At 37.4% G+C, this 26759-nt stretch overlaps 1 protein-coding gene across 2 annotated transcripts in view; it reads right to left on the bottom strand.

Annotated features, from left to right (window-relative positions):
• Dcn (decorin) overlaps positions 1-26432 on the bottom strand; it is a 33605-nt gene extending 7173 nt beyond the window's left edge. The window contains exons 1-5 of one of the 2 annotated variants that reach the window (XM_006989034.4): positions 25973-26432; positions 22186-22451; positions 13944-14056; positions 4241-4454; positions 3301-3414 (exon numbers count right to left, since the gene is read on the bottom strand). In XM_006989034.4, the coding sequence (XP_006989096.2) occupies positions 3301-3414; positions 4241-4454; positions 13944-14056; positions 22186-22408 (664 nt within the window). In that variant the 5' untranslated portion in view covers positions 22409-22451; positions 25973-26432. Of the gene's footprint in view, positions 1-3300; positions 3415-4240; positions 4455-13943; positions 14057-22185; positions 22452-23142; positions 23282-25972 lie in introns of those variants that run through there. The other variant, XM_006989035.4, reaches the window with a different exon arrangement.
• Between the last annotated feature and the right edge of the window lie 327 nt (positions 26433-26759).

Here is a 26759-nt window from a genome sequence, read left to right as displayed (position 1 = left end):
CCTTTTCTTATTAAGGAAACAGAGACTAAAAGTTATAAATTTAAAAGTTTTAAGCAGGAAGTGTGCTATGCTTCCATCTAGACAGGAGGATTTAAAATAGTATTCTCTAAGCCAGAGGAAATTAAATAATAATTGAATTTTCCTCATAAATAAATACTATGAAATCACAACTACTTTTGTAATAAGATATTTCAACCACTGTCATCTTCTAGACGTAAATAAATGAAAATTTAAAAGTCCCCCTGAAAGTGTGACAAGGGTGTATTTAATAAAGCAAATCCGAGATGCCCCCTTCCCTCTCTAACTCAATGAAGTTTTGTTGCTGTTTTTTAAGCAGTGCCAGTGGAATACCACTAAACTGTCCCTCTATTACTGCGTCTTGGCTCCTAAATGCCTCTTTCTAGGATCTCAGTTTCCCAAAAATTGGGGCCAGGAAGAAGCTTGAATATGAAGGGAAAGGTTGCATTATTGCAGATAATTCAATTTAAAATGATCCTTATCATCCCCACAGTGATGCTTGGCCAAAGAATCTGTTCTCTAGTGACATATTTTTTTTCCTTTAACTTTTCATTTTGGAGGCAAAATAAACAAAAATCAGCTTGGTATAGGTGCTTTACTTACACAGTACAAGCTTCACTTTCCCTGGTAAGCCTCATGGCAATGCCAGAATGTATTTGATATTAGTACTTACATTTGTAGTTGACTAAACTCGTGTATTACAAATTTGAATATTTTTAGCCTAAAGTCAAAGAATAACTGCAAGATGGTGTCATACCCTTTACTGGGCTGGTCTACCTCAAAATTACAATATTATAATCTCTATACTATATTGACTTTGCACTTTTATGACTTTTGGGAGAAAAGATAATCAGGCATTTAGTGATATTCAGGAATAAGATTCCCAGCCTAAGAATGACAAACTCACAAATTAGTAAAGTACAGGTATATATAGATGTATATGTATATATGTGCATAAGGAAGAAGACCTAAGTCAAATAATTGATCCTGTGAACTATGAGATCTTCCATCGAAATCTCAACTCCATCAATTTTCATCGAAATCTCAACTCCATCAATTTTCATCTCTAAGATCCAGCTCTTTCTTTCAACTTTCTGAGCCTGGATTTTCTTATTATAACCAGGACAATATTACTATATAGGGACCCCTCAATCCATAAAATATGTCTGACACAAAATCTAGCACTTGTGGGCGCTTAATTAATTGTATTGTAAGTTTTGTTTGATTGTGAGGAATTTCATACAAGCAAGCCAGAAGTGGTGATAATTTGTTCACAAGACAGAGAGGACAGATACAAAGTAAAGGGAAATGGACACTAAATGATGAAATTTGTCACTGAGAGACATTTTGGAGCATGCATTAGGAAAGACAGTAAAGTCAAAGCCAAAATTTTTCCTTAATGCAAGTGACGTGCAGCAGCAAGTGATTGGAAATTTTCAGCTGCTTCAGTTCCTACAGCTTAAGGATATTATGGATATATTGGGTATAGTCCATTATATATATTTCATTATATATATATTATATAATCCATATATAATGTAGTATATATGGATTCACAGTTGTCAATGTGTGTAGGTATACATACATGCGTTTGTCACTTTGTATCTGGAAGACTGGTGCAAACTCTCTGGGTAAGGCAAAATTTGCAGTTGTTCAACTCCATTGTATAAATGACATATTTGCATAAAATCTATGCATATATGTCTTTATTCTCTAAATTACCTCCTCTTATAATTTCTAATACAATTTAAATACATTGTGAATAATTGTTACACTATACCATATTGGGAATAGTGGCAGGAATAGTTTGCCACTAGAAAAGAAAAAAATCTTTTAAGTATTTTTGATCCATAATTAATTGAGTATATGTGAACATATATATTGAATTTCCCTATGCTTCATATAAAAAGAGCATTTGTTGCAGGCAAGAAATTAGAGACTCAAAACAAACACACTTTTTAAGTTATGAATAAAGATGTGCTTATCTAGCTAGCTGTCTTACTCATTAATCTATCATTTAACATACCTGTGTGTATGCATGTATGTACCTGTCTCCCAATAGTTATTTTGCAGGGCACCAAAGCCAACCTCTGTAAAAAAAGACTTGTGTAGGCAAGGGTTGTCAGAAAGTTTTCTATGATCTAAAAATAACCAGTGTTTCCTGTGGATGAGAATTTGCACCTAATACCCAGTTCCAGAGAAAGGCACCTATGCTGAAGAGGGCAGGGGTGAGGGGCAGGCGGGAAACACAGAGTGACTTTTGTGAGACTGAGCTTTGAGGAGGGAGAAATGTAAAGTTCAAGGCACTTCTCTGAGGTGTTTTGCTGCCTTTGCTGGTTCACTTGGACAGGGTTCGGTGTGGCAGCAGATGCAGCGGTGACAACATTGATCACCCTTCAGTGCTCCGGCTCTGGTTGGCACAAGGAAAGTGTCTCTTCCTCACTTATATGTCTCCGGTGTACTCTATGTATGTAAGCTTAAAACTTTTCCAAAGAGTAATAGAAGGCAATATTACTCTCCTCCTTATCTATACCCATATGTTCTACTTAATTTTGAGGCTCCAACCCTAAGAATGTGAGAGTTCTTGAGCCGGTTAATAACAACTTGAACCCAAGCAAAGATTCTGAAGTCTACATTCTTTATGATGACCACAACTGAGTCAGCAGTTGGATCACCTTATTGAGATAGGGATGAATGGAAGGTTTTGCTGTGACAAGAATTCCCTGAAGGATTAGAAAAATCAAAGTAAAATTTGGTTCAATTACAGATATACTGCCAAGTATGAATATAATCTTTTCCTTTCTTTTTCAAACAAATTACTAATGCATTCTTATTAACTGTATTTTTCTTTAGGAAATCATAAATGCAGAATACAAGCTTACTGTGCCTTAAGTTACATCTTAGAAGGGATTTTTTTTTTCTTTTTTGGTTTTTCGAGACAGGCTTTCTCTGTGTAGTTTTGGTGCCTGTCCTGGAGCTCACTCTGTAGACCAGGCTGGCCTCGAACTCACAGAGATCCACCTGGCTCTGCCTCCTGAGTGCTGGGATTAAAGGTGCTCGCCATGGCCACCCAGTCTCTTAGAAGGGATTTTATAGAAGTCTACCTGTGTTTGCATAACCTAAAAGTTCAGTAGGCCCAAAAGAACCACTTCCAGGAATTGAGAGTTAACTGAAGGTACATTTGCCACATGTATCCCAATTTAAATCTCCACAATCATTTTCTTAATGTCAAAGCTGTTAGAATTTGGTTTCTTAAACTATTTTTGGAGAATTTCCTGTCACCTTGAGGGATAGCAGTGATGTTGGTGTCTGCGATGCGGATGTACGAGAGTCTCTTCATTCCCTGGAAGGCTCCATTTTCAATTCCAGAGCTTTTCAGTGGGTTGGTGCCAAGTTCTACAAAGACAAAAAGTGTAAGGCTCTTAGAGGACATTTTAGGATATCTGTGTCTGCTTCAGTGAAGATTCTAGAAAAATAATATTAGCTTTCAATAACTTCTTGACTGAGAAACAAATTTTTAAAAAATAGAAGGAAAGACCATTTTCTTTAGAGATACATCAAAATGAAATGAAACTTTGTCCTACTAAAACAAATGATGTGATGGCATGGGCCCCAACACTCATGGGCCTCGGGAAGGAAGAGCACTCCCTATTCAAGAGCAGATTGGGCTATATAATGGATCCCTGTATGAATGAATCAATCAATCAATCAAACAATAAAAAGTATTTATGAAAAAGAATAGCCATGGCACTATTTATAATTTCCCCAGAAATGCTAAGTAGGTATTAATAAATCATACTTCATGTTATAAATTTCCTAAATGTTGCTAAAGAATTTAAATCTATCATTTTTCAAGCCAATTGTAAAATCACATTTAATAATCACACACCCACCAAAACCTTATAAAACATTTTTAGAAAGGAAATAACCTACAGGTGGACAGTACCCAAAAGATCTCTGCTATCGAATGGTTTCTCCAAAACTCTCTGATTAAACACTGTCCATCCTGCATCCTGCTCATATAACCCAGTGTACTATCCTCCCTTCATGTTCTCAGATCATCAAAGAAGAATGTCCCCTTTCTCCTGAAGCTGCGACGGCTGTTCACACAACCCTCAGACACACGAGTCTCTGACTCCGTCTCCTTTCTACAGCTAAGGATTACTTGAAATCCATTCATGAACCCTAGCGCCTGGTCCTCAAGCTATAATCAGATCTGTACCTATGACAATCATCTGGTTCAGTCCATTGAACACAGTTTTCCGCACTTTGCTGATCTCGTTCTCATGGGCGCGAAGCTCCTGGAGGGTTTTGGGCATTTTGTCCGGCAGTTCCTTCAGTTGGTTCTTAGACAGATAAAGCCTTTCCAGTTTCACTAGAGGTGTGAATGCCCCAGAGCTGATCTTGCTGATCTTGTTGTTGACAAGAATCAAGGTCTGTAAAGATTAAACAACACATTACCTGAAATCCAAAATCATCCACACATATACATAAAACATCTATGGAGTCAATTCATTCTTTTCATGAATCTAGTACAGAAATTCAGAAAATCACAAGAAATTAGGAGAATTGTGGAAACATCCTCCTCTCATGGGGATGTTTGTGTGTACACATACTCATATTTTTTTAAAATAAATGATGCTAAAGAAATCACTGAGTAACATCAGATTCCTAGAAACCATCAATGCCACGGATCTCATTCCAGCATCAACCTTTCTGCCTGTCATGAATGGCCTTAGGTTATACTGTCACCAGAACTGAGAAGCTGAATGTAGCTGTAGTAGGTGACTGTAAGTAGAAGAGACTGCTGTCACCACTACAGTAGGAGGCTTCAGGGAGTTGTGCTTAGGTCTCTTCTGTCTTGGGTTTTCTTTATTCCTGCTGTGCCCTGTGTCGACAGGGCCTGTCAGATCTAGGAGGAAGCTGGGCTTGACTTTAGTAACAAGTGTCATAAAAGAGTAAGCCCATCATCTAACAGTGATGCCACTTGTAAGACAGGCTTTGTCAATTTGGAAGCTGTGGCAAGCAAGTTTGGAATACTGTTGAGTTATTCTGGGCGTCTGCCCTGGGACAGAGAAGGGTTGGTCTCTTTTGAGCTATTGGAGTTCTGTGGAGCCATTTTGAAAAGAGACACATGACCTTAAGTGAGGTAGCTTTCTTCTGGCAAAGGCAGTTCCCAAGTGGGCTGTCAGATGAAGGCTATGTCTGGCAACACTTCCAGAGCTAGGGAGAAGTCCTTTAACCTCAACCCTCACACATATGATTTATTATTAGCCTCTTTGCCCACTAGAAAGGAGACAATGGTGCTGGGATCAGTAATGATTTATGTAATGGTGGAAATATTGAGACTTTACTAGTGTGGTAACCCCTGTTAAGAGTTGAAGCTGGATAGTGTTTTATAAATTGAAGGTGAAGTCTAATACAGTAATAGTGCAAATAAATAAATAATAATAAATAAATAAATAAATAAATAATCTCTATCTATGGTGCTCCTGAAGAGAAAACCTGGCCATTTAAGTTTTTGATTTTCTGTTTTAATTTCATCGTACACCAATGTGTACCAATAACCATGACTGGCATACTTTTAAAATATACATGAATGTGTGTATAAATGTATTTGGGGGTCATTTTGGACTATATAAAAGCAATCATTTCTATGTCTTTTTTTTAAACCTAAAATCCAAGGATTCAGATAATCTTTCCCAACATAATATTTTTTTATTGATTATTCATTATTTGGGAATTTCACATCATGCACCCTAATCACTCTCACTTCCCAGTCCTCCTAAGTCTGCACCTCCAGCCTGGTGACCTCCCTACCTCAAAAAAAGAAAAGAATAAACAATGTCCAATTTGTGTTATTTAAAGAAAAAGAAACTATAATCAAGATTATCCTTGGCAGGCTTATCTAAACTAATTGAAATGTTAATTTTAAGTTTTTAATTAAAATGATGTGAGTTTGGTGCTTTCAAATGTTAATTATCAAAACTCTGAGAAAAAAGTTTAAGATTACAAAACATAACAAAGATAATGTAAAGATGGCTAAGTACATATTTTTATTATGTGCTTACAAAAATCTGAACTGCTTTTGCTAGACAAACTTAAAATGTAAAAACTATAAAAGATAAATTTATACAAAGCAATGAATTCAATTTACAGTAAGCCCATAATCATCTTCATAAATGAATAGAACCCCAAATCATTCTAAAATCAAGAAAAGGACAAGAATGTCCACTCTCTTCATACGTATTAAACATAGAACTTGAAGTGTTAGCTAAAGTCATAAGACAACTGAAGAAGATCAATGGGATACAAATAAGAAGGGAACTATCTAATCCAGGACCCATCAAGAAACTTCCACAGCAGCTAAACACTTTCAGCAAAGTAGCAGAATACAAAATTGGCACACAAAAATAAAGAGCCTCCCTATATACAGATGACACACATCCTGAGAAAGAAGTCACTGAAGCAATACCTTTCACAATAACTCAAAAGTATTTTGGGCCAACTCAAACCAAGGAAATGAAAGACTTGTATAATAAAATCCTACAGGACATTGGAAACGAAGATATTGAAAGATCTCTTGTGCTCATGGATTATTAATACTGATGCTATTAAAATGGCCATTCTACCCAAAGCAATCCTCAGATTCTAAGCAATCATTATCAAAATTCCAATACCATTCTTACACTGAAATTGAAAAACAATCTTAAAGTTCATATGAAAACACACACACACACACACACACACACACACACACACACACACATACACACACACACACACAAATGACAATAGCCAAAACAATCCTGAATAATGAAAGACCTGTTGGAGGTATCGCCATCCAAGATTTCCAGTTGCATTCCAGAGATATTTAAATAAACACAGCATGGTGTTGGCATAAAAAAATAAAACAGACGCATTCATTAATAGAACAAAATTGAAGACCCAAACATAATTCCACACCCCTACAGACACCTGGTTTTTAACAAAGAAGCCAAAAATAGATGTGGGAAGAAAAGACAGCATCTTCAATAAATGGTACTAGTCAACTGAATGGCTGAGTGCAGATGAATGAAAATAAATCCACATCTACAATTTTGCACAAAACTCAACTCCAAATGGGCCAATGACCTCAACATAAGACCAGATACCCTAAATATGATAGAAGAAGAATTGGGAATAGGCTTGAAATCATTGGCAAAAAGACTATCTTCACAGGACCCCAACAGGGCCCAATAGGTCCTATTGAGGCATTAAGATCCATGATTAATACAATAAATACTACCTGATGAGACTAAATACCTTCTGTACAGCAAAGGAAATTATCATGTGAGCAAAGTGGAAAACTACAAAGTGGGAAAAAATCCTTACCAATTATAAAACAGACAGAGCATTGATATAATAATATTATAGTCTACTAGACATAATAGAATATACAATGAAGTAAAAAAAAAACTGAACATAAAGAAAACAAATAACCCAATTAAAAATGGGTCTTGGAGCCTGGTATGCCTTTAGTACCCACACTTAGGAGGCAGAGGCAGGCAGATCTCTGATTTTGAGGCTAGCCTGGTCTACAGAGCAAATTCCAGGACAGCCAAGGCTATGCTGAGAAACCTTGTCTCAAGAAACAATTGAACAAAAAATAGGGTTCTTCAAGGAACTTTGAGAGTTCTCAAAGGATGAAACACACAAACACTTGAAGAAATGTTCACCATTCTTAGCTATCAGTAAAATGAAAACTAAACTTGAGATTTCTTCTTTCCCCAGTCAGAATGAAAACAAATGATGATTAGGAAGGATTTAGGGAAGGGGAAACATTTATTAATTGTTTTTGAGAGTACAAACTGCTAAACCTACTGTGGAAAATATGTTATGGTACCTCAAAAAGCTGACAATAGATGTACCACACAATCCAGTTATATATCCAAAGGACTTTATATCTCACTTCAGAGATATTTGCTCATCTATGTTCATTGCTGCTCTACAATAGCCAGCCAGCAGTTGAAAAAGGCCAAGCTGCCAATCAGCTAATGAATGGATAATGAAAATATGATACGTATTTCCAATAGAATATTATTCAGCTGTTAAGAAGAATTAAATTGTTTGCAGATAAATTAATGGTAAGGATGTAGAAACAATCATCCTGTCTAGGGTAACACAGACTCCAAAAGTTACATATTGTTTGTTTGCTCATAGATATGGATGCTAGTTTTATGCTTTATTATTTTTTTTTTTTGGTTTTTTTTCGAGACAGGGTTTCTCTGCATAGCTTTGCGCCTTTCCTGGAGCTCACTTGGTAGCTCAGGCTGGCCTCGAACTCACAGAGATCCGCATAGCTCTGCCTCCTGAGTGCTGGGATTAAAGGCGTGCACCACCACCACTGCCCGGCTAGTTTTATGCTTTAGATATGTGTGTTTCAATTAAAATACAAACAGAGTAACCTTTAGGCAGGTAGTAAGGGACAAGAAGGGACCCTTCCAAGTAAGGGAAAATAGAATATAGGACTGTAATAGAAAAATTAGAAATTAACTAAGAAGCTTAAGTAGGGAGGGGGATGAAAGATAAGGGTGAAGGAGGGAATTTGGGTAAGGACAAACAACATTAAAGGCTTTTTGAACAGCCATCTGGAAACCTACTACAGTAGAAGCTTCTTAAAATATATATACATATGAAATTTAAATGGAGTCACCATGCAATAGGGGAGACAATGCCCCAACAAGATATCTTACGCTACCAAGTAAAACTCTCTGTTTCAGGGATAGGTTACATCCTGTTGAATCTTCAGCCAAAGGGGTCTTGTAGATGTTCACTCCCACACCCTCTCCAAAAAGCAAACAACAACAACAACAAAAATCAAATGATATTGCAAAGGTCACCCTACACAATGCTAAGGCCCTGTTCCTGAAGACACCACTTACTTAGGTTATCAGACATGGGGAAATTGAACTGGTGCCCAATTAGAAACTTCACCCCTACTGAAGCATTCATGGTATTGAAAGGTCTTATGCGTGCTGTTGGAGAAGAAATGTAGTCATTAATATCACTAACTACAAATGCTGTGACCTATAACAAGGACTTACCTACAAGATATATTGGTGCAATAGTCACATATATTTTATGAGCATAACTAATCCCTTTTTAACTGTATTTGAGACCCACTCTATAAGATGGAACCCACACCTAACACCACGACCTACTATTATCACCCTGCTAAAATATAATAGCAATAAAATGACTCCAAATGACATATTGCTATACCCATCGACCAGAACATTGCTCAACTTTAATCAGAGAAATTGCTCTTTGCAGTAGATGGTAATTAAGAGAGATCAGCTGCTGGACAATGTGCAGAGCATGAGAGGTTTTAGAGCACCAAGCCCTAATTGGGATGTCTTTATCAACCACACCCCTCCCCCAAGACTCAGGGATTTATGTGGAAGAGGAAGAAAGGTTGTAAGAGCCATTGGTGCTGGATGGCTCCAAGGAAACAGTGTATTCCAGACACAACAGGACTTTCTCAGAAATGAACTCAACAGACTGTGACAGTACTCACAAGACCTGCACAGTTTCAAACAAGACAAAATTCCAGAACTGAGAGAAAGTAGTGGAGACAAATTCCCATCCCTAACTAAGAAACGATTTGTGGGTGAGATCTGCTGGGAAAGAGGAAATCAGTGTTGTGCATTGGAAGGTTACTGGATATATCAATCACACTCCAGACCAGACCCCATGCCCAGGAGTCGCTGGCCACCACAAAATGGACTCCCTGTCTTTTGTTATATTTTGGTACTCTTTGCCATATTGCTTTCGTTGTTGTGTTTCTGTTTATGTATTTTTATTTGTCGTTGCTTCTTTGTTTGATCATTTGTTTTGAGAGAGAGAGAGAGAGAGAGAGAGAGAGAGAGAGAGAGAGAGAGAGAGAGAGAGAGAGAGAATATGAAGTTGGGGGAAAGGAAATGGGGAGGATCTGGGAGAAGTTGTTGGAGGGTAAAGAATATAATCAAAATAGATAATTTTTAAAAATAAAAGTTATTTTTAAAAAGAAAAAATCAGTGAAGGCTTGAGCTAGAACAATACAGAATAAGGCAAATTGCAGCATCTGCAGGTACTCAAGGTTGCAGAACCTTAATTTAAGATGAAACAGAAAACCTTAAATGCCAGCTGTAGAGGACAGTCATGAAATCTTGACATTGTTACATGTATGCAATACAGACCAAAAAAATCTATTTAACTCTGCTGAATGTTGAAATACGACTTTTAATATTGTATTCATTTTTCTCAAAAGGTGTTCATGTAGGGGTTCCACTGTCCAAGGTACTGTTCTGAGCATCTAACTGGAGTCCCTCACACATTTATAAGCAATATCTAGTGCTCATGCTCACACACAGTGCTCCTGACCTTCTGGACTCAAGGTCTGGTTCTTATGTGTTGTGTGACTATGAAAAAACAACCGACCTCTCTCTGCCTATTTCCTTATCCATAGAGAAGGGGTATTAAAGTGTGAACATCCAGGAGGATTAAAATAAAGCCTCCTAAATTTGAAAACTACAACCACAGCATCGCAAGTGCCAGCCAGATATTTGTTATCAATGGCTGATAATTTTTTTTGATTTTTACTTTTAAACCCATTCCTTACTATGTTTATTAAGTTGTAGTTTCAAACGAGCATATCAATGGGGCTCTATGATTATATAAAGGATATGGCTACATATACATCTATATGTATATATGGTCTATAAAACTACTCATGCGATAACCCACAGAGTTGTAAATGCAGATAACTACTGGAGAATAAAGGACTTCTGTTTTCCCCTTAAACCTTTTCTATTTCAATCCTCACTAAACTTTTGTTTCTTCCCTTCCTTGTCATTCGGTACAATTTTCCCAACCCAAAATTATAAGGTCTCTTTTCGTAATAACAAGGAAGGAAGACATCGAGAATAAAAGGCTGAGAGAAAAAGAGCCGTCTGGCATCCACTGCATGATCACAGGCTCCAAAGAACTCTCCTCTTCTTCCGATGGACACTTTGAAGTAGAAACAAAGGTTTGCCAAGATGATGGCTGTGTCGCCAACTTTCCAGAAGGAAGCTTATGGAAAGAAACAACTTCTGTGACCGATAGCAGAAGCCTTCAGCCTTTCAGAAACTGGATGTCTCTCTATAAAGAACTTTCCAAAATTACCCAGATTGTACTTATATGTCTAAGAAGCTTTGTAGCTTTTGTAAGGGCTTCCTTAAAAAAAAGTAGATTGGAAATAAAATTTATGAAAGAAAATTCATATTTTAAAGTGTTTCAGTTCATTGGAATGATGCTCGCTCTTTATCTTCACTTTAATGGAATTCTCTTAGCAATGACTTGGACAAATACTGCTGGTTTTGCGATCAAGTCTGTGGTAAAGCCTCGAGATGAAAGCCGTGAGCTCGGGACTGGTGCTCAGGTTCATCTTAGCAGAGAAGAGCTGCGGGGATCCCGGCTCCTTGCTCCGGTCTTTCCTCCAGCATGGAAGCCTGTAACTTGTACTCAGGCTGCATATCTTCTTATTGCCAGCTGTTCATTTTCTACTGACTTTAGTTTTCTCTTATACAGTAAGCCCTCGTGGCTCTTTGCCTTTCTACACTGAGCTAATCCTTTGAAGCTATTAGGTCACAGTTTTCTCTCAACTGCCTGTTAATTGAGCATGCAATGGAATCTGAATTCTCTCTCTCTCTTTTTTTTTTTTTTTTGGTTTTTCGAGACAGGGTTTCTCTGTGTAGCTTTGCGCCTTTCCTGGAACTCACTTGGTAGCCCAGGCTGGCCTCGAACTCACAGAGATCTGCCTGCCTCTACCTCCCGAGTGCTGGGATTAAAGGCATGCGCCACCACTGTCTGGCATGAATTTTCTCTTAATACTCACTACTACACTTGATCTTAGCCAAAAGGCCAGGAAGCGACAATACTCACTACTTACATGTTGTTTACATTGGGACATATTGAAAACTGAATTTATTTTCACATGTAATATTTTATCTATTTGACGGAGGTTTTTTTTTATATCGTTGCATCCTAGAATTTTGTTTTTAACTCTTTCAATTTACACATTAGTTTTTAGCATTGTCAATATTGAATTTATGTTTTGAGAAAAAGATTTGAATTCTTTCACAAATCTAGTATACTGTCTCATGAATATTAATGGCTACAGTCATCTTGGCTGTCAAATAATTCACTTACTAAATCTTTTCCTAACTATATTAATTCCATAATGTTTTCAGAGCAGCTTATTCTACTTTACATTCATTATTGTTTTTATTTCTACAATACCTATTCTAATATGTAACAGCTGGATGGTGCATATTATATTTGTATTTTATCATATGTTTCCTATTTTATTATACATTTTCTCAGTTTGGCAATGAGTATAATAAATAAATACATGTGAATTAAATGTTCTAGGCCTCAGAATTATGTTACTATGACATTCATTATTAAAATATAATATGAACTATTATCACAGTTGGGGCCATATCACTAAAAGTTCTATTTTTCTGGGAATTCTCTTTAAATTCAATTTTAATATTGACTGAGAATGTGCTTCCATTAAGTTTCTTCCCACTAGGACAATTTTGTTGTCTCATTATTGACAGAAGTAATTGTAATCCCTCTTCCTCATTGAGGCCTCTCAAATATGTTATGTCACCTTCTATTCAATGTAGACATTGACATCTCTATCACTTGTGTTGAGGACACATCAGTCATATTCCTTCTACCCATGACTGTCCCTCTCTTGTTTGTTAAGGCCATCTTGATTTGCTCATTAAGGATCATACGTAATACTTCAATAGCTGCTCTGCAATGGAGGACAGAGACTGAGATTTTCACAGTGCAATATACTTTAGACATTGGTATCTGGCTTACATATGTTAACTGTGCACTGATAGTTTGAGAGGAATCATACTTACCCCACAAGAGTCAGACTGAAAAACTGATAAGTGACTCCTGTGGCCTCTGTAGATGACCTTGCAAAGGTTGGCCTCAAGAAGCTTGACACTGAATTAATCCTGACACACTCTCCACTATAATGATGCCGATTCTTTGATGTTTTGTATACTACACCGTGACTGTGGAAGGTGACCTCTGCCTCAACCTAGTGCTTTTACAATCCTCTAAGAAGATTCTGCAACATAGACAATGTGAGAAGTCAGAGGTGAGGCTTTCTGGTGCTGCGCCCCATAGTTCTCACACCTGCTATGTTCTTCAGATTCGAATGCTTCACAGACCCTTCCTGATTCCCAGCTGCTGTATGAACAAGGTTTCTGTGAAATGTTCTCATGAAACCCATTTGAAAGCGTCTTCCCTTTTCTGACACACTCTTGACAATCATCATGTTGGATAATAAAGTAGAGTAGAGGAAAATGAAAACACACAAACATGAACAATCTAAAGTAGAATGTAATAACTACACATATGTGTAGATATACATTTACTAAACAACGTGTGGATGATTCTTCCTTACTCTAGTGGTCCCAAGAAAATTTCAAAGGTTATTCACGCCTCTTTAGAGAATGAATCACAGAAAGCTAAAGGAATGAGAGCATAAAATAACACTAACATCAAGGTGTTTTGTGTTTTATTCTGAGTGAAATGCAGTTTATTTAAAGCAAGACATATTTAATAGTCATGAAAACATGGACAGAGATTAATGTATAAAGATTTTTGAAGTAAGTACTGAAGATAGAGATTATATGTAGAAACAGTAGTGATTTTTCAACTTTAGTATCTGCTTAGCATCTTCTGGTTACTTACCGTCACCATGAAGAGAATCTGAAAACATACCTGTGGGTTATTTTATTACCTCATCTAGTTTTGGTCTTACTGTAGGTTTGTTTGGGAAAGATGATGCAAGCCTGATCTTATAACCACGGAAAAGATAAAATAGTTCTTACGTGCAGATTCTTCAGGCTCTTAAAGTCCCCATCTTTGATCTCAGTGATTTTGTTGTTTTGCAGGTCTAGCAATGTTGTGTCAGGAGGAAGGTCCTTGGGGACTTTATCCAAACCTAGCATAAAAGAAATAGGAATACATAGTCTAAGTGAAGGAATTCCAAACGACAGAATCACAAAAGTGTGGATTTTTGTTTTGTTTTGTTTTGTTTTAAGTTTTTGAGACAATACTTTACTGTGTAGGCTACCCTTACATTTGCAATCCTCCTGCCTCAGGATACCAAGTGCTGGAATTACAACTGCTTCCAACTTACAAAGTATATGTTTACAAGGAAATTAAAGTTTCAGTGGTAGGTCTGTCTGTAACACATTTTCCTCCAAGACTTATATATATTATAGTTGAAAATGGCTCCCAACCAAGTCATGATTTTTTTTCCTTAGTCATAAACTGAAAATGTTTCCTGTATAATTGAATTGGTTTTGGCATAAGGGAAAATTGTGTTTCTTTTAGGATGTTTCTCAAATCACCCACTACATGTTGCACCTTAAGAAATGTTTTATAATGTTTTATAGGAGCACATTGTAAACCTGTACTACCCATACAAATACTTTATCAATAGAGTACTCCAGCCAAGTTCCTTCTTCTTTTTTATACATCCGACATTGACACGACACAGATTTACATTTAAACTTAGCTAGTTGAACTTGTAATCAAGTTCTTGTTTGTCCGGTGAAAATAATCTAAGCTTTAGGAAGAGCAATTCTTTTCATTTTAATTGGAATGCCATGATGATATCAGTTTTAATAGTCACTTTATAACCAATAGATCTATGGTATAGTAGTATGAATTGGGGTAAATTTGGTGGTATGTGTACTGTGAAATTAATTTTTCGAAGCTTTTGTTTTGGAATGTAGATTTTCAATATATTAATATAGACACTTAACAGCCAAGTGGTCCTTGGTCTTCAAAAATATGTTTCACAAGTCACTTAACCAATTTTGTTAAATTTTTTTATTTCCATTTTAAGGAATATAGGATGTAAAATAAAAACTAGATATTTGAGTCCAGAGAGATGGCTCAGTGTTTAAGAGTGTGTACTACTTTTCCAGGGGATCTAGGTTTGCTTTTCACCACCTATATCAAGAGATCACAACAGACTGTAAATTCCAGCTACAGTGAATCCAATGTCTTTTTTGGATTCATGGACACTGAGACACATACAATGCAAATTCATATAAACAGGTATGCACATATGCATGCCCCTGCACACACACACACACACACACACACACACACACACACACACACACACACAATGACAAAACATATTTCCAAAAAAAATACCCTGGAAATTCTATTCTTACATAGAATGTCAATCTCTATATTTTAATAAACCGCAACAAAATTTCTAATATTTTTATAGGAGCAAGTTCTTCTTCATTATATAATTTGAAGTACTAATGATCTCTGACTCATTTGACAATTCTTGGTTTCATTGACTAGAGGCTGGATGTACAACTGGAGCAACAGACTTGGAAATAAAACTCATGAAAAATATAACTCAGTACAGTTTTCAATTAAAACTAAGATTACAACCAAATATAATAACTGCTATGTTGGGCAGATAGCGCTTCATTTCTGAGTTTTTAATGAGCATGGACTCAGATACCACATGGCAATCAAATTTCAAATCTCATGATTTCTTCTATGGAAATTTACATCAATTTAAAATAACTTATTTCTGAGGTCTTTTTTTTTTCACTGTTATTTTTGTTGGTCTTGTCCACAGACCACCACTCCAATGACAAGGGGCAGAAATAGGATTCATATCTGTGACCAGTGTCTTAACAATGTTCAGTATCAAATGCAGTTGTTACTCAGCTGACATCATATGCTCTGTAAACATAGAACTAATTACAGACATGGTTCCCATGGAAATGTAAGGCTGAAGTGTTTTCAATACTGAGAAGTAAACTACAAAACAGCCACCTTGTAGGAGGATGAATGAGGGTACCCCGCAATCATAATCATCGCAATTTTCAGAAATGTCAATTTGCTAATTGCATTCAACTAGAGGAGGTAGCCTTCTGCCAAATCTTTGATAATTAGTGTGATCCAACCACGAAAAGACATGATTTCCTTTAATTTGGAATGGAGTGCCATGTCTCATTATTACTGGTTTTCTGTTTTCTGTTAGGGATTTAATTTCCATTTATGCTTACTTTTGTATAATTGAGAACTAAAATTCTAGAGGCTGTCTTAACATTTGGACAATGTCAAGTTGACATGAAATCTCACATGTGTAAGAAAAGAACACCATCTCTGAATGGCTGATCCTTTGATTCATGTTGTCAACCTTGAACTTTAAAGCAGAAACTATTTGACCTAAGTTTATATAGTTTATATAGCTGAAGACTTAGCATAAAAAAAACACCCCCTCAGCGAACCAGACTAGTAGGAACTCAGGAAATTTAGATCAACAGCTGTGGAGCCTGCATGGGACTAGACCAGGCTCTCTGCATGGCAAGACAACTGTGTAGTGTGATCTGCTTGAGGGGCGCCCTGGCAGTGGGATAATAATCCATCCCTGGTGCATGAGCTGGCTTTTTTGAGCCCACTACCTATAATGGGACACCTCCTGCAACCTTGAAGCATGAGGGGGTTGGGCCTGCCTTTTTGTAGAAGGGAATGGGGGCGTGGCTTGGAAGGGGAAGGCTAGAGGGACCGGAGGAGGGAGGTGAGGGATCTTAGATGGTTATGTAAAATGAATTTTAAAAATTCTTAATTAAAAAAAATACCCCCTCAGACTTTTGATATTTGCAGATTAGCTCTTGGAGGCCCACTATAGTGAGAAAAATCATAATGCTTATGTATCTGCTCTCAATGACTGATGGACTCATACCCATTTAATGCCCCTCAGTTTATCATTGTTACTTTGAACTACATAGATTATTTTAGTCAAAACTATGTTCTACTATTCCCTTCACAGCCGTACGCTGATAACATATTAAACTGTCTGTAAACGCTTTTGATAGAAGCTAAAACTTAAAGCACCGTGGTGTCTTTCACCCAGCGACTTTCAGAAAGGGCTCAATGCCATGAACCAAAGTCTAGTTAAGGGCATGGCTAAAAGACAATCCTTCAGGCTTCAAATATGATATTTTTAGGTCAAATTTATCTGTACTCCCAAGGGAAAAAAATTGTTCTCATACCAGATTCCCCCAAAAATTTTATACATTTTATGTCTAGATGAAGTGGCATATTGTTAATTAGCATATTCAAAGATCTAGGAAAAGTATAATAGGTAAATTACCCAAAATATGAGTTCTTAGAATGTCCCAAAGGGAAAGAGCATTAATTGTTAGCTGGTCTGTGGTTTTGTGTATACTCTATGATAAAGTTTTTAGCAGACTATCTTAAAATAAGAAAAATAAATAAGCTAATATGACTAATTTTGATGTAAGTTCATACACACACCAACATAAACACACATACACACACACACACACACACACACACACACACACACACACACACACACAATTCTGAGACCATTCTCTGCTTTTATTTTATTACTTGCTTTCAAATATACCTTCTCATCAAACTGAATTGATAGCTGCTGAAAAATTGTGTTATCTTTTTAAGCTTTGTTTTAAATGTATGAAGTGACAGATTTTCTTTAAAGAGAAAAGAAAATGTTTATTTGGCTGGGTTTCATGGTGGATACACTTAATCCCAAAACTTGGAGGCAGAAACAGGGGAGTCTCTGAGTTCAAGGACAACCTGGTCTACATATCTGATCCAGGCCAGCTAGTGCTAAATAGTGAGAACTTGTCTAAAAGAAAAAAAAAATTATTTGTCCCAGAAAAAAAAAAAAAAAAAGCAGGGAGGGTAACTTGTAACCTAACTGAATCCTCTTTTTTTCTGAAGACAGAAACAAGACTAGAGAAGTAAAGTCTCCAAGCTAGCTCAGAGCTAAACTAGACCAATAACTAAGATGCTCCAGTTTCTCCCTCCAGAAGTTTCTGGTATGGTATTCACACATGTGACCACTACCACACCCTGAGCACCTACAGTCATCCCTAGAAATTCATTTTTGTTCATACCATGGATATTTTGTGAGAAACTCCTCCCAGCCATTGCTCTTATTCTAGTACCACTGAGAGCTTCCTCATCCTCCTTCCTCTATAAATATGCATCCACATCACACCCTGGAGCAGTAATACCTGGAGCTCAAACTCCTTATAGACCACAGACTAATGCATGCACTCTTATCTTTTCAGAATCTTTGCTTGCTCACCTGCAAATTCAGAGTAAACAGAGAAGTGTTTTTGTTGTTGTTTTTGCTTACTTGTTTTGTTTTCCATTATGAAGTTGTTTTGGCTATACACAGGTTTCTTTCTGACATTATCAAATAAAACACCAAGCTGCCTTGTGATACTATACTGAAGAGTTCTTCAGTATAGTCTTGAATTTTTTTCTGCCACATTGCGTTATAAAATCTCTCCAGATCCTATTTTCATCAAGGTTTGCTTGTTACTTCAATGTATTATGGCAAATAATTCCTGGCTGGAGGAATCTTCATTTTGGTCCTAATTTTCAGTTATTAAATGACTCTATCAATTCTGTCATGTGCATTGTTTCCACCTATGAATGGCTCTCTTTTCTTTGACTGCAATTTAAAGGCATCTATAGTCACATCTGTAGCTGAAGAAGATTGTTTGTTCTCTCTGTTTTACATGGCCCTGACAAAGGGGTAATAACTTCTTTGCATGGTACATATTTCTCTTGCAGAAGTATAAACTGTGAGCTGCTAGATGGAGAAACATATGCATTCATAGACAGATATTGACAAAAACCAATACAAACAATTCATTTTGAATTTGATCATTGGATCTAAACCTTCACTTGAAATGAGTAAAGATAATGTAATAAGTTTGAAACCAATAATTTCACCTCCATACTTTTTGTTAGCTGCTCTGTGTGTGTTTCGTGGCCCTGTATGGGGCTACAGTGAACATGCGTATAAAGGTGCCTCTCTAGCTCATGGCCAGGAGTAGGACAGATAGAAAGTACTGTGTTACTTTTATTTCTTTGAGGACCCTCGATACTGCCTTCCATTATGGCTATACTCCTTTTTATTTCTTTCCTACAGAGTTCAAGGGCTCCCCTTTTTGATACCCTCCTAAGCTTTGGATAGCCCTAGTATTCTCAATAAAGTAAGTCACTCTTCCTGCTAGCAGGTGATAGAGTTTCGATTAGCATTTCCCTGATAAGGAGTGATCTTTAGCATTTTTTTTCATGTATTAATGGGTCACTTCTGAGAAATGTGTATTTAGTTCTATTGCTCAAAAAAAAAAAAAAAAAACCATAACTGTTACCATTGATGAATGTCCCTCAAACATGGCAGCTTTTAAACATTTTCAGTTGGTTTATGATCTCAAACAAGAAATCTGGCAAGGGATCAGGAAGCTTGCTCTCAATGAGGGTCTCTCATTCATTTGTAACCAAATATTAACAGGACTAAAGGTCATAGAAGTCTAGTCTGGACTGGATTCCCCAAGACTCAGTCTTATGAATAGCGGTCTGTGCTGCTGCTATGGTGTCTGAGCCGGAGTTGTCTGGAGTCCCTGAGACTGGCTTTCTAGGCACAGCCTCAGTACCAACATATTTAGTCTCAGTCTTGTTTACTTTCTTGGTAGTGAATTTTTGGAGTTCCTTATATGTTCTGGAAAAAAATTACAATTGTACAGCTAGCAGTTACGTTTTCCCATTGTGGAGACTATCTGTCACTTCTGTTGTTCCATTTTCTAGGTCAAAGCTTTGAAATGTGTTACAATACTATGTCTAGTATGCATTAAGTGATGTTAGAAAAATTGTGATGCACATATGCAAGGGACTACTGCTCATTAATATTTGTGAAATCCTGTCTTTTGCAACATGAATTAAATTGGAGAGCTATGTTCAGTGAAACAAGCAAGGAATAGAAAGACAGGTATTGAGTGATCTCACTCATGTGTGGAATATAAGCAAGCTGATCTTACAGAAGTTGAGGGTAGAATGGTGATGACCAGGAGCTGGGCAGAATGGGTTACTGAGGAAAGTCTGATGATCCATGGTTACTAAGTTCAGTTAGAGAAGGATGTTTTGCAGGAGGGTACACAGTCAGGCAACTCTAGATAGCTACAATGTACTATATATTTCAGAATGCTAGAGGAAAGGATTTGGAAAAGAGTTCTTCATGGTGTAGCACTAAATATTTGAGAAGATGGGCATGTTTAACAGGCTTACAACTCACTCAATGTATATGTGTACCAAAATATTACATAGTATCCACATTTTACAAAATCATATATTTATTAAGAGTAAATATAAAAGGAACGAGTTGTACTTTCTGTTTCCTGTCTTAAAAATAACAACTGGGCTTCTTAATTAGTTAAGACTACACTGGCTGCTTGATTTTTCAATAAAATGTTCTTTATCCGATAAAGATAGAAGAGAAGCTGTGGTTCTCACCCGAGCTTCTGGTTCAGCTCAAAAACTGAATTGCAACAGAATCTGCAAAAGAATTTGGCCACTATCTATGGCCACTTCATGTTTACTTTCTCAGGCCTCTGTGCCCTAGATAAGAACATAGTGATGGTACCCTGTAATGATAGCTAGGGCCAAACGTTCCATGCATCTTCCAGAAGCGTTTACATCACCTCAAAGACAAATGACAGGGCTTTAGTCTCTCAATTTTAATTTCTTGTCTCTGAAAGGACAGTTTAAGAATCAATATTGTTTAACATCAGCACAAATAACCCTTAGTGGAAAACATGGAGTCAAGCATTTAAATTGAAAATGTCTGCTCATATTCTATAGTATATAGGTTATATTGACTAAAGAGTGGACATTGTACCTCCTCTGCCTCATTAAAAACTCCTCCAAGGATAATCCTATGGAAAACTTTAGCTATGGAAACTGATAATAATTCACATTCCCACCCCTAAAATACCACTGATCCATCATAGGGTGTAATGGATCAATGAACTATCTGTAGACTTCGGGAAGCATTCGTATACACTCTCACTAGAGCTTTAAAGCGGGGTACAGTTTGTGTGAGCACAGAAGAAGACAGAGATAAATGTTTCTCAGTTACTGATGTTGAATCATTTTATGTTTTTTTCTGAGCTCCTTCATTTGTGCATTCCTTTGCTTATTATTAGAGGTCATTTCTCTGCAAAATATGGCTAGCAAATTGCCCGGAATAAATATGGAGCTTCTCAAAGAATCACCTTGTTCTGTTGTGATATTCCTTCCATGAGGAAAGACACATAGCAAAAGGGAAGTCCCATGATCATTTCTCCCCTTTACTCTAAGAAAATATACAAGCAAAGGAGAAGAAAGGAAAAGCAGCTGCCATGGGAACCAAGTCCATTGACCTTTGGCCCAACTGCTGAGCCTTCAAACTTTCTGAAGATTTATCTTCTAAGCATGTGGCTCTTGGAATTCCAGGCCATTTTTTTTCTTTTAAAAGCATAAGTCGGCTGTCTTTAATGTATTAGTCTAGAGTTTTATGTGCCAAGATTATATCGTATATTTACATTGTACTGTAGTTGTAGTTATTTCTTTTGAAATTTTCTAAAGACCATAATCATCTGGGCTACCAACTGCCAAAGGTAAGAAGAAAACCAAGACCAGAGGATAAAGGGAGTATTTATGTATCTGGAAAATAAATTCCTGTTGCACAATCCAACTCGTTTTGCTTCTGATAACTGCATATTTGGCAAGTGAGTAATGTTTAATCTTTGGTGCCTGGGCCCTGTAAAGAGTAAAGGGGCTTTCCTCATATCTAACATCTGAAGAAAACAAATCATGAATTGAAAAAACAAAAACAACAATAACAAAGAAACCCTGGAAACAGACTCTAAGATGAGGCATTGGTAGACATTTTACTTTGCAAAAGGAGGTCTGTTAAAGTCAGAAAGACTTCATTTTTAAGTGATTCATTGCAAGCTTTAGAGTTGATGGAACTGACTTAAGACGGGCCTGGGGGTGGGAATGGGGTGCGGTGTGGAGAAAAAGCAAAAGGAATCCTAGCCTCAGTGTTCCTTCTCTCTGCCCTTGACTGCTTTCCTTACTCCTCGTTAGGTGGCGCTGTCTCTTGCTTCAGGAATCACAGAGATAAATCCTGAAAATACCAAACACTCAGAGAATCCACTTCTGTGAACAAAGAAGAGGCACGAGGTTGGCCTGACTCACCCAGATCGGAACACTGGACCACTCGAAGATGACATTGGCAGCGGAAGGGACACACAGGCCCCATGGGTTCCAGGTGTGGTAGATCAGGAGGAAGACCAGAATCTTCCGTTTCTGCGGCGCCGGAAGCCTCATCTTCCAGCATGAAGTCGAACAAGCCTCTCTGTTCAAAGGGTCCAGCCCAAGAGACGTGTGCTAGAAGGAGCAAGATGAGAGTCGCCTTCATGGTTATCGCATGTATGTGCAACAGCCTGGGGACCTGGAACAGCCTGGAACAAAGCAAAAGGTTCGGGAGTAAGGTTGCCACTTAATTCACGTAGTATTTCTTACATAATAGCTCATAGCAGAGTGAGTACAGAGAAAAATATAGAAAATAACACTTGGTTATGCAGAAGTCAGGCATTCAAAAGTCTTTGAAAGGTGGTAAAGGTGATTACAAGCACATGTAAAGACTTTGCTTACTAGTAGCCATCCAAACAGGACTAAATTGCTTGTCTCTTCTTGGGACCTGAATTATGATGAGGTGGCACATCCCTGGCCAGTTGCTTTTGACTAAGAAATCATCTTGGTATTTTCCATGCTCACTCAACAGTGCCATACCACAATCAAATAAGTCTCTGTCTACACAGTGAGACGTCTCCCATTCCTACTGATCCTCCTGAGTTTTCCTTGGTCTAGGGTCCCTCACCGTTATTGTTGTAAGAGACTCCTACTCATTTCTGTCCTGAACATTTCTTTTATTCCAGACCGTCTTCCACAGTGCTGCCCAGGTCATTGTCTAAAACTTCAGCTTAACCCTACTTGGTTCTACTGTCACCATTGGTTGACATCTCATGACTTGTCTACGACAACCGGGTTCTCTGATCTGTTGATACTGAAAGCTACATTTCTCTGCATCTTCTCTCCTCTCAAGAATAGACTTCAACCCTGACACTCAGACCCCCTTGCCATTTTGCTTACCTATCTTCCGAGGAACTTTAGAGACTATGTGAGATTCTGGGGTTCCCTCCTGTATGTCCCGACTCTTCCAAGCAGGGTACTGCTCTTTGCCTCTTCTGTGATCCCAAGCACGCGGCTCTGACCTCTTTTAATGAACTTATCACATATTATAATGTGTTTTGTGTGTTCATTCTGTCCCCACGTTAGCGGATGTTCTCCCTCAGGGCGTGTCTTATTATTCCATGTTCTGTACCCATGCCTTGCACAATATTTTGAACACGAATGACTCAGCTGAACATCAGTTTATTAACAATACAGTGTATTCTATTTGTTCCAAGAAACCAAATAGGTCTGATGCTTTAAAACACCAAGTGTGTATTTACAGCAAGTGTCAAGTTATTTGGATATAAATTAAATAACTCCAAATGACCAGTCTAAATAACAAAGTACATTTGCTTAGATGGAGATCAAGCAGTCTATTTTTGAGATGGTATGGCTTAATATCCTTTTGCAGCTCTATAAGCAATCCCCAAGCATATTGCGGGTGTTACTTTTAGATTCATGATCTCAACTTAGAATTATACGTTTACTTTTGTATAGCTGCACCTCTGCAAATACAAATAAAATGTTGTTTGAGTCACACTTTGCCATCATCGTTACCAAATAAGAAAACAGCATCTTTGAAGAGATACAGAATACATATCCTAGAAGCTTTAGCCAGATCCACTAGGAAAGAAACAAATGGTTTGTCATTTAAAAAAAAAATCCCCTTTTCATTCTTAGTTCACATTTAATACTGGAGTGTGTCTAAAACAGCACACACCATACAGGACCGTGATTTTCAATTAAAAAGCTCATAAAGATTGTGATTCACTCAACTGCCCTGAGTTCAATACCAAGCGTTCTCTAGCAGCCCATTCCCACTGAATTCCTGGGTCTCTCTTAAAGGGAGGTTATTGTTTTGGCAAGAAGTTTTCTTGGATTGCTGTAAAGGAGAAGCCTCCTAACTGTTTCACATTAAAATGCAATGTTTATGGTTTACCACAAGTTTGCTGGCCTTGCATATTTAATGCCTTGTAATAATTTTAGGAGAAAAGAAAATGAATCAAAGTAATCTCAGCTTTAATAAAGGGGAAGGAGAGTTAGTGCAGATGTCTCTTGATAATCCATTCGCCAGAGCAGAAATGCCTGGTGGCTTCTCTAACAACCCAAAAAAGGAAATGTTGAGCACTGGCTCAGAGGACCACTCATCATTTATGTTTGTTTACCCTTGTTAAAATAGTGCAAATTCTCTGCACAATCTTCCCTTAGATTAAAGCTGGATACAGTTAGACTGCATGCCACCTCAGCTATTTGCTTCTCTCTCTCTCTCTCTCTCTCTCTCTCTCTCTCTCTCTCTCTCTCTCTCTCTCTCTCTCTCTCTCTCTCCTTGTGTGTGTGTGTGTGTGTTAACTCCATTATCCTAGAGAAGAAAAGCATGCCTGTAAGTTTTATTCAAATTTCCCATGATATTCTTTTATATTTTTTTTAGAATACTCAAAGTTCCAGCATGCTAGAGCAATTAATATTTGCCAAGGGTCCTCACGATTTCTTCAGTGTTTGTCTTTGTTTTTGTTTTTCCTTTTGTGGTAAATAGCAAATAGAACAGCAGAAAGAGGTTGTTCTTATACAAACAAAGAGGCTGTAACAGAGGTAACACACTTTTTACATCTCATGGAAACTGTTGCTCTCCAATATTTGCAAAGCCACTCTCACTAATAATGGTTGCTGTAGTTTAGAAATCTCTCATCAAAAGTAATACTTCTGGCCCCTGTTTAATTAGCCATGTCGTCCAGATTAACTTTTGTATAAACACGTTTATACTTTTGGTGGTTGTTTCAAAGCTAAAACTTAACATTTAAGTATCAAAAGAATCTGTAAATACAGAACAAAATTTAAACCCCCCAGTATTTGTTGAATTCAAAACTCTGGTAACCATAGAAATAATTAACAGAAAAGCAATAAAAGTAACATTTGTTCATAAATAAGAGCTACTATAAAACTCAAATTTTGTTTTTCTTTTCTTTTCTTTCTTTTCCTGGTAAAATAAACAGCAACAGGGGGGGGGGGGAAGCCATAGACATTGAGATTACTGGGGTGTACTTAACTAGTCTCTTTACTCTGCTTACCATTAAAATGAGAATCAACCCCCACCCTCACCTCACAGTCAACGCATCTCTTCAGAAAGTTTCATTTGCATTGAATATATTGACAGGAACATTTATTTATATCCAAGAAAGTATGAGGCTCTACTACCTCAGATCTTAAACATAATAAACATTTTCAGTGTTGCTTTCCACCTCTCTGGTAATAATTCCTATTCATTTCTGGTGTTGCAGAAACAGACATTATATCTCTATAACTAGACCTGTTCACTTGCTGAGGTTTTAAAGGATTGTGAAGTATGCAAGAATCCAGGACGGGAATAAATCTTTAAATAGCTAACCTAGGCACAAGTAGTAGAGTAGTTTAGATTGTTTTTCTGTTAGCAGATCATAAAGAGTGAAGCGTTTCATCAGTACAAATGCAAAAACATCAGTATAGACAGTCGTGGTGTTGTTACAGGTTTTTAATAAGCATCTTTGCAAGAATAAAAGAGAAAGCACTAAAACAATGCATTCAAGTAATTATTTTACCGAGTGCTTCTGTTTTCAAGCAACTCTTGTTTCTAATGTTGCATCAAGATTATTAAAAGTTTAGCACAACTTCTTTCTCGTTTCTTTCTCTCACTAGGTATTTTTTCCCTGCCCTCCACTTGACGGAAGTTTTATGAGCCTATAGCAGAGTTCAGGACAATTATTGAAAGCCATACCTTTTAATCCGGGTATTTGCCACGGGAGCCCTCAGAGCTGAGATGTAATTACACTAAATATTCAGCCCCAGCAAAAGAGTTTGCAGGTGTGGAAAGGAGGAGGGTGCTGCTCTCTGGCACTAGGTTGCGAACCTCCAGCTTCTACTCCATAGCCCAGTGAGAAACGAAGGTTTCACTCAATGAGCACAGCCAGCTGACACCCACATTAGATCATATGGTAATGATACGTCTCTTGTATTGTAGCCAGAAACTTTATCGGCCTCCTTTTCCCCCCTCCACGTTTGCTTTATTCCTTTTGCATCCGCCTAACATTCCAAACTGCTTTTGTCTTCTAGTGGAGTAACTTGATTTGAATTTTCTCTTATTTGTTTTTTTCTCCCCCGAAAAGATCGTCACTGAAGGGTTTGTCTCCCCACTCCCAACCCCATTCCACTCTCCACCCTTTCCAGCCTTGTTTGTGAGTAGTATTTATTAGCCTTCTGAAATAACATTCGTGTGTGTATGTGTGTGTGTGTGTGTGTGTGTGTGTGTGTGTGTGTGTGTGTGTGTGTGTTTTGGAGATGTGTGGGTCTGCAAAATGGAGTGAAATGAATCTAAACGTGGTCTTCAGAGCAGCCTCACATGGAATTCTGCCTGGGCTCTGAGGTTCAAGTGCTGTGCGGTTCTCTGCTCATTTTGAATGTATTTCTAGGGTGTTCTGGAAGAAAGCCAGAATTTAATCTAGAAAGCATGTCATTTATTATTTTCATTACTCACGGTTTAAAAATCTTTCTTATTGTCCACCCTT

This window comes from Peromyscus maniculatus, chromosome 18 (assembly GCF_049852395.1).
Source record: "Peromyscus maniculatus bairdii isolate BWxNUB_F1_BW_parent chromosome 18, HU_Pman_BW_mat_3.1, whole genome shotgun sequence".
Lineage (NCBI taxonomy): Eukaryota > Metazoa > Chordata > Mammalia > Rodentia > Cricetidae > Peromyscus > Peromyscus maniculatus.
The sequence above is the reverse complement of the archived record's forward strand: the minus strand, read 5'-3'. Positions and strand labels throughout refer to the sequence as shown.